Raw genomic sequence first — 9,545 nt, forward strand, 5'->3', positions numbered from 1 at the left:
TAGAAATCCACTGGAATTATCTAATGAGGCATATCTTAATTTTCCTTCACTGCAGGCTATTGGGTTTCACAAACCATGATGACTAAGTCTCACCCCTAGTTCCTATGTTATCTCATACCAGAAACACCTCCCACTTTTTTCTTTTAAGTTTTAAAATACATCTATCATATGTTTACTTCACACAGTCCTACAAATATTTGTCTTTCAGTAAAAGAAATTAATCCCTTTTTTAAATTTTTAGGAAAAAAAGTATATGGAGACATTCAAGGTCGGCTTGATGGGGCTCTGAGCAATCTGTTCTGGTGTGAGATGTCCTTGCTTATTGTAGAAGGGTTGGACTAGTTGGCCTTTAGAGGTCCCTTCCAACACAAGACATTCTATGATTCGATGAATCTATGATTTTGAAAATACTGAAAATAACCTGAGGTGCATTACACACCTGTCAGTAAATCATTGTTTTAACTCCTCAGCAGGTGGCAGCACAACTTATTTACAATGTCGTATTAATTCTGTACTGTATTAAGTAATTTATACTTAAATTTGCCACAAACCCCACTACTATTACATAATTACAGTGGATGGAAGAGTTAGTAAGAAGAATCAGGCTGTCTGTTTATTCCAGTTCTTCAGGATTACTTCAGCTGCATCTAGTGTGCTGTCTTTCTGCAAAACAAGGATTATCACGATTACTGCAAGTATGGAGTTCTGGAAAGTCATGATAATATCATCCCAAATCAGTATTGGGCAGTTTCACTTCTGCATCCTGTAAATAAGTCAGTTTTCATTAACAGCTATACACAGAAATCTAGACTACACAAATAATTCAATGCTGATTCCATGCAAATATTTGTTAGATCTATTTATTAGATATATTTAAAAGATAACATTTTCTAGCATTCATATAATCAAATATAATAAAATCAATACTTATTATATAAATGTCTGGCATTTATGCAGTTATGTACTTGGCAGCTCTATATTGGAGACATATAGAGCTAACATAGTTTCCTAATCTTTATGTGTACATTTGGGATTTTTATATCTCCATGCAACCAAGTTATGCTGTGAACTCCTTAAACATAATCCCTCTAAAGATGTCCACTGGCCAGCCATGTGGCTTGGCTACAAACTGGTGAGTCACACAAGTAGTCCTTAACTTGACGTGATTAGTGCTGTTCAGCCTGAACAAGCCACATTTACAACCAGCACATTTCATCCTGGTTGCTACCGGCTCAGTTTATATCATAGTTTTTATACCTCATGAAAAAAAGTAAGTAAGTAAGTTGAAATTCCCCTTCATTAGTGGTTCAAGCTAAGGCTCCCAGCTTTATACTAAAACAGTGAAGGAGCAGCACATGTTCCATTATGCTATCCCTGCTACAGAACCATCAGGAAACATGTTAGGGCTGTGGGCTTGTCAGAGTGTATGTACCTGACCCCAAAGTCTTTCACTCTTTTCAAGAACAGACTCAACAGAAGGAAGAATATGCTCACAAAATGGCAGAAGTCAGCCAGTTCACAAAGAACTTGCTTTCTTTTGTGATCTGAAGCTCGGGTGAATCCTTATGTATTTTCAGGCAAGTGGGCTAAATGTGAAGGTGACTTCTTTATTGGTTTTCTTATTGGAAACTGAATGGGCATGGGATATGCCACTGCTATATACTTATTCTCTGCTCTGAATTCTATTATTCACCTTAACCGATAGCATACCTATGTCATCAATTTTCACTGTCACCACTGGTCAAGAATGTTTTTAAAAATCAATAGAGTAAGGCCTACCCACCTAGTTGTTTTCTCCCAGTTGCCTTTCTTTGCCATGCCACACACATTTATGGGTTAAAGTCCTTCAGCAAAAAGACAATTTAGGCTACCTTATGCTGAATTTTACAACAAACTAATTTTCTGTTCCTAAAACCAACCAACTCAGGAGATCCAGGGCAAAACGTAATAATCAGTCACCTGAAGATTTTTGTACTGTGTTCATATTAAGGAGTCCTAAGTCTTTCCAGGACACAAATTTACCTTAATGAAGCAAAAACGTATGTATTTTTCAAACTGTCTTTTTGTGTCAGGACCACAGAATGCTGAAAGGGGAATTGCTGACAGCTTCTGAAACATAAAAGAGAAATATTATTTGCTTATTTTATATATGTATAAAAATACCTGTTTTAAGCATGGTGAGTTTACTGCTCCACTTCTAAAACTCTTCCATCATGAGAGGGAAAGACACACGTCAGTTTTGTAAGCACTAGGTAGACTAAACTAAATACAAATTACTTTTTTTAGGCAAAACATTTCAAAGGTACGTTTTTGTAACTAGCATTTAAGCATGCTGAATAAAAACTGCTGAGATGTAAATCAAACCTACAGGCTACATGATAAGCATTATTTAGCAATATTAGCAGTTACTATAAACACCAAATAATATTTTGAATTTAATACGTCTACTACATTATTTACTAAGATCGGTTGCACTGCTGTTGCTTCCAATAGAAAAGCATTTCTAAAACTATGCATATCTAGGACACCTTACCTTAGATGTTATCATCCATTTAACAAATTTATAATCATAAGGTTGTTTCTCATCTACACCAGAGAGATCCACATCTAAAAAAAATTTATATATAAAAAATGTAAACAAACATGTTGTAAGATTCCAGGATTCCATTAGGAAGGTATTTATTAACACTTGATCGGAGTTAATACGTTTTTTATTTTAAAATATAATGAAAAATTATACTATCACAATTAAAACAGGTCTACAAATGTAACCTCTGCATTCTGACCTGAGCATTTCTTTCCATTCAGAATGCACATTGAGACATGTAGCTTGGAAGAAAGCCATGCAGTACTCCAATAAGTCCTCACGTCTGGGTTACTGAGAAATTGGGACTGTGGAGGGTACTGAAGAGTTTGTTGCAATAATCACTGCAACTGCAGTTCTCTCATCTGTGAAACTGGGGTATCTAAAACTTTCTGACACATGGTAGCACTGTCAGGTCCAGCTGTGTTTAAATATTTCTGTGTAAATGCCAAGTGCCACTAGGACCAGTTAATGAAAAATGTGGAACCAGATAATGTTCCCCTGTGGGCATTTTCCCTCTGAAGTTACCACAACCTGAATTTCCAAAAGGTTTTGTAAACACTGGTAGTATTTCACAGTGTTTATAGATCAGAATTCTTGGAAGAGCCTTCAGTGTATGACTTCAGATTAAGAAAAAACAAACAAACAGAAAGGAGAAATGTTACAAACTCAGGATATTAAGCCAGATGCCTGGCTCTCAAAACTTTTTTGTAATTGTATACCTTTTGAAAATAGAATTTTTATTCACCTCTATCCTCCCTAAAACCTCACCAAAGCTTTGCACAACACAGACAATAGTTAGGACCACAAACAAAAGGCTTTGCTGAAGCTTATAAAATCTACCTCCCAGGCTAAGGTCAAACCAAAAACCTGAGTCCCAATTAGTACTTATGACAACCTTATGCAAACGTGAAATGAGAATATAGTTTTAAATGAAATTTGCATTTTCAGCTAACTATGATGTTTGCTTTCCGCACCCTTTTTAATAAACTTCATACTAACTTAATGTAGAAACATCAACAATCATGAAGTATCCTCCATCTGGAACGACAGGCTTTAGTCCAGCCTCTTGAAGCAGCTGAGCCATGCGATCACGCTTGCTTTCCAGCTCTTGAGACAGTGAGTAAAAATAGCAGTCTGGGTCATCCATGCGTTTATAGTCTATCCAAAATGCTTGTGCCAAAGCCTCCTGGAAACATAATCAATGTTCAAAGTACTCATGGATACTCAGTCAACTCACAGACACTCACACACTTCCTAGTTAATTAATGTGGATTTTTCTTTGCTTCTGGCCCTTACTAAGCAAATTACCATACATAAATTATACAGGCTACATCCAACAGTGTCATTTATTTGTTACTTTGTGCTGTGGCAACACCCAGAGCCCCAGTCCTTTCCTAGGCACTAGTTATATACAGAAATCACAGTCCTTGACACAAGGGTTTACAATCTGAATTGAAGTCAAGTTTACATTATTAATAGTAATGAATAATTGAATACTAGAAACTGGTAGACAGAGATAATGCTGGATAAAAGACCCTACTGCAACAACTTTTATTTGTAAATGCTAGAAAGCCACTAAGATTGTAATGTTTTGTGGAAGAAGCAGCAGTTTGTAGGTGAAAGAAGAAAGAATCTGTAATACTGTCAGGTTTTTTTGTTGTGTTTGTTGTTTTTTTAATGTCTGGTGAGCAGATCAAATTTGTTGCCTCTTCTTGCACCCAAGAAGATATATTTTGACAACTAAAAATTAATTGTTGTGATTATTGTTTTATTACAGTGAGACCTACAGTTTTGCTATACCAGAAAATCACTTCCTCTGCCCCATCTGTACCTACCTGTAATGGTGTTGGGCAAGTATACAGTGTATTTTGGTGAACAACTTGCAAATGCTTAATCAGGTTCTGGGGGCCAATAGACCAACCAAGCTAAAGGAAGAAAGCATGCAAATATTATACTTAAAGCAACAGTGTTACTAAAAATTGGCTAATTTTCATTATTTGTTAATGTCCCAAGTTTTTCTGTTTTAACAGTTGGTAGTGAATTTGTTTTGACAAAGAATTCAGAAAAGAGGTGGTCTACACAAAGTTTGCTGAATTATGCCCTTAAGAATATTCTAGACTTGAGACAACAGTTATAGTTTCACTATCTCTCTTTACCCCATCTCTCATAGGGTACTGAGCAAACTATTAACTCTTCATATAACAAGGGTTAGAAATAAAACTGAGCATTTATTAGGAATGTTATTCCTAATTGTTTTAGCATCTTTCCATCTCATCAGCTCCTGTGTCAAAGGTGGTTTGAACATAAAACAAAAGTTCACTGCTGAATCACGTCATGTTTCAGTTGGAGCACAGGCGATGAAGAAGAATTTAGTTGTCAAATGTTTTTGTTTACTTTCTGATACATATTTTAAACTCAAGAAAAATACTATAATTAAATATTTTACAGGAATATAAGCCATTTCAAAACTTACCATTATCAGAATCAGAAAATATCACCACAAAACTGGAAAAATAAAATATTATAATATCCTTGTTTTCTCCAGTAATCTTGACTGGGTTTGAACAAATCATACTCTATTTTTTTAGGGTTATTTTCTCATGCGAGCTTATTAATCAAGACACAAGAGAATTAAAACATGACATTCAAGATAGGTAATTGCTCCAGCTGAATGCTATTTTCATGTTTTGGAGACATGGGAGATTTGCCAGAAAGGTTTCAAAAGACAGGTCATCAAAACAGACTTGGTAACTGTAATAAATGCATTCTGTTATTTATATAACAGAACTCCTTTATATTGGATCTTCTTACCTTCCAGCCAGTTACACTATATGTTTTTCCAGCACTTCCTATAGTTATTGTTCTTTCCCACATACCTGGCAACGTAGCTGTATATAAAATAAAATTAATTGGGTACAGGTGCACTCACATATTCCACGTAGTTAGAAAAACTGTACTGCTCCTCACAACTATATGTTGGTATATCATTGCAGCATATTAAGGAAGCAATGAGAACACTCTAAAATTATAGCAATTATAAAAAATGAGAAAGGATATATGGGCCAATGGTTTTTGGTATGAAAAGAAGCTAAGGATTAATGAAAGGAGAAGGAAGAGGCAGAAAATGAGAGTTACAGTTTGTGAAAACTACATGTTAGTTATCATCCTCAGTTAAAATGCATAATTATTCATAAGGAAGTTACTATTTAAGAAGTGGCTACCCATTCACCTCAAGACAGCATTATTTCTGATGCCCAATAATAGCACCATACAACATTTACTCAGGCACTGAAAACTATTTTATCAGAATTGTTCAGTTCAGCATCACTGGCTGTCTCAGACATCTGAAAATGGAAATACTAAGACTTCTTACTCAGAACCAAACAGAACAAGAATCAGAAAACAGTACAGTGAGTAAATAAATTACATTTTCTTACACAATTGGAACAGGCCTGGGACTGACTGACAATAGCAGCCAGCTAAGGATGTCTGCAAGGATCATGCAAGGGATGCATGGAGGCCTGTCTCTGTATTTGTATCTGGTAGGAGACAAAAACCCTGTTTCCTTTCTAATGAGATGACAAAGTAAAAGGCTCTTCCTGTAGTTTGCCATTTTTTTTCTGTACACTGCTTCAGGGGAGCTCTATTTGGACTCTTTAACTTAATTAATTTTCAACAGAAACAGATAGATCAGGACAGCTACATCTGAGACACAAAGTTAGACAAGGTCACACCACTACTGCAATTGCAGTGGTAAACAACATCCAGCCCCACCACATTTGTACAGTAGAACCACTAAAAGTGAATCTGTCAATTGTTAAATCCCCTCTCAAGGGAGACAAATGAATAAAGATTTTCCAAATAAAACCACTGAATTTCATAAGGAAGTTTTCACAGCAGTTACGTGCCTTAGATGTGGTATAAGTCTTTGCAGTTATTTGAAAACATGTATTGCATTGTTTTTTAGCAGATTTGCCAAGAAGGGAAACAGAAGATCAGGAAAAACCCTCATATTTCTGCTAGCCCACCCATATTTACTCAACTGCTGTGACCTTGAAAACAAAACGTTAGTCTGAACAGGTGCTTCTTCTAGCTAGCTAGGTCAAGAGTATAGATCACTTACTGAAGGCAACCGAAGTAGCTCTCACAGACTGCAGAAGAATTGAATTCCAAAGCTAATGCCCTCTATCTAGCAAGACTGTTTTGACACATAGTCATAGGAATTCAACCTTGGAGATGGAATGTAACAGCATTTCAAACAATAGCAGCAGCAAAAGTGCACAGGAGAAGAAGCATCTCTATTGCTCTTGCAAGCATCAAGTTTTAAATACAAAGGGAAATTCCTCCATGCCATATGGCAACATCTTTATACGACACCATAAACTGACTACAATTTAATGAAGTCCAAACTAACACAGATAATAAGCCTGTTACCTGGGATGCCACTTGGCTTGTTAAGAGGCCTGGTCAGAATTCTCAGTTCTGAAAAACAATCTCTAAATCTGCCAGTGCAACCTTAATCATTACTTAGAGGAGGTCCACAGTTTTATAGAAGTCAGATAATGATGAGAAACATGATGAAGTGCTCTACACTAGAGAAAACTGCTTCAGCAACAGCACAAAGACTGTACTCATTTTATGATCTGTGGCTAGCAAACCATGTTAAATTGTATTAAGGAACCACCACCAGAGCCTGTAAATTGGTGCAATACCCATTTTGCAACTCTCACTAGGCATCACTGCATTTGATGGAGCATGTAGAGGTTAACATGGAAATACAAGAGTCTTTAAATAGTGAAATAACACATCCATTTTATTCTTGTGTTGTATTTTGTAGACTTAAAAAAATAATCTAAGAAACTCAAGTTAAAAAGAGCAGATCTTGTTTCTTTTACTGAAATACTATTATTGTTTCCAGTGTTACCCTGAAGGTTTTATAATCATTTTAAAACTAAAGTTAAAGATGTTATCGTGGTATCTATTAGAGAGTATGAACCTAAACCAAGCTGACTAACTGTCCAGGTTTTAACTTGCATTATCAGTATATGATATTTTTACATTTTATGCTAAACTACAGAATGCCTTTTGTTCAACTGAAAATGTTTGGGGTTGAAGCATTAAAACAACAATGCTGATAGTAACAAACAATAGTCACTGTCTTAAGAATTCACCAACTGTCCACCAAGACAAAGTGTAGCTGACAACAGAAGTGTTCAGGCCTGCTACCATTGCAAAGGAAAATGGATTACCTTACATCACCCAGAGATTCTGGTTCATAGGATGGCTATTTTTATGCTATTTGTATGAACCTGCTAAGCCCATGAAGAAAGCTTTAATTTAACTAATTTTATTTTGCAACTGGGAGAAGATAAGCCACACATATCAGTCACTGTGGTAACCTGTTAGTATGTGGTGACTCAGATTACTATCACATGAATGTATTTTAAATGTTTCCCCCTTCTTCCCTGTCCAAAGGTCTCTGAGAAGGTGTAATAATCAAGGCACCAGAACTGCCATGAAATTAAGCCACTTCCATAGCCTGTGCATGGCCAATACTACCAATATACTACAGCAGATCAGCAACTGCATAGCTGAGCTATATATTACAAGATCATTTAGATGTAATTTCCTTTTTATTATAAGATTCTGTTTTACAATGATGTAGCCACCACTAATGGAAAGTGTCGTTTATTGCCCCTCTACAGATAAGGAACTGAAGCATAAAAGCAAAGTGGTTCAGAATTCAACCTGTGGTTAAGCCAGGAAAAAAGCTAAGCTTTTTCATGTCTGTTTAGACCTCTCAATTTCATTGTTTAATCTCAATTAGATGTCTCTGTTCCATATGAGGTAAATGTGCCTTCATTATGACAGTAAGTACCTCATGACAGATAGTTCATGCAAGATGCTACCATCAGATACAGAAAGTCTGTGAATGTAAGAAGGAAGTTACGGACTTTAGCCAGCTCTAACACATCAGCAGACCCAAACTGAGACCACCATGCTATGAACTATTACAGAAATGCTTAGCTGTAGCTTTACAGGATACTTGTACTGAGACAGTGGGAGCAATTCCACTAACTTAGTGAAATTTGAATCAAGAAGAAAAGCAAGAGGGACAGTGCCAGACATAACATCATACTTAGTTTTCTAGTTTGTTCTTGCAATGGTGCCTTACCCCTGTAGCAATAGTGCTAACCTTTAGACTTTTTTTTAATAAGTAGTGGAGCAAAAGTAATTGTGTTCCTCATTATGCATTCCCCACATTGATTCTTTCTACAATGCTTTGAGAAGGAACTTTTCATCCTTGTTCCTTCTATGACATCCTCAGCAAAGCACAGTCCAGTATACCTACAATAACAGCAGTTATACTTGTCATAGTTAGCAAAGTAACTGAATAAGGGTGGGATATTCAGAGAATCATAACTGATTTATGAGAATCAGTCCCACTGATTTCTGTGGATATCTGCTCCGAAGTACCTGAGAGCTTTTGGAAATTCTATTTGGAAAGTATTCTTTAAATATTTTTCAGAAAAAGGAGGGTGTCTCCTCCTTAGAGTCTAAAAATTGTAAAATAGTCAAAGCTTGAACTCTTTCCAAGAACCATTATCTCTTGAGAGACATGTTCACTACATCATTCCACAACCAGTTCTAAGATTCCACAAAAAATCAGTACCTATTTTGATGTGTTTATTTCCTTTGTACACCAGCCATTCATACACCTCGTCACTGATGCACAGGGTATCATGTTTAATACAGAGATCAGCTATTACCTGGAGCTCTTCTCTGGTAAACACCTGGGAGACAAGAAAGTAAGGGACAATGCATTAATCACAGTATTTAAGGCATACTCTGACATTACAGTAGTATTAAAGCAGGACTCTTACCTTGCCCGTCGGGTTGTGTGGGGTATTCAGAATAATTGCTTTTGTTTTGGAATTGAAATTATTTGCAAGTTCAG

The 9,545-nt window shown here is 36.1% G+C and overlaps 1 protein-coding gene across 1 annotated transcript in view; it reads right to left on the bottom strand.

The window, feature by feature from the left end:
* Positions 1-398: 398 nt before the first annotated feature.
* Positions 399-9,545, bottom strand: part of CCBL2 (cysteine conjugate-beta lyase 2) — a 19,140-nt gene continuing 9,993 nt past the window's right edge. Inside the window, 8 exon segments of the mRNA XM_010006613.1 lie at positions 399-663; positions 2,023-2,109; positions 2,534-2,607; positions 3,587-3,773; positions 4,423-4,512; positions 5,399-5,475; positions 9,261-9,381; positions 9,472-9,545. The exon segment at positions 9,472-9,545 is cut by the window's right edge and continues 13 nt beyond it. Of these exon segments, the coding sequence (XP_010004915.1) occupies positions 601-663; positions 2,023-2,109; positions 2,534-2,607; positions 3,587-3,773; positions 4,423-4,512; positions 5,399-5,475; positions 9,261-9,381; positions 9,472-9,545 (773 nt within the window). The 3' untranslated portion in view covers positions 399-600.

The sequence above is a fragment of the Chaetura pelagica genome, unplaced genomic scaffold (assembly GCF_000747805.2).
Source record: "Chaetura pelagica isolate M959 unplaced genomic scaffold, ChaPel_1.0 scaffold69, whole genome shotgun sequence".
Taxonomy (NCBI): Eukaryota; Metazoa; Chordata; class Aves; order Apodiformes; family Apodidae; genus Chaetura; species Chaetura pelagica.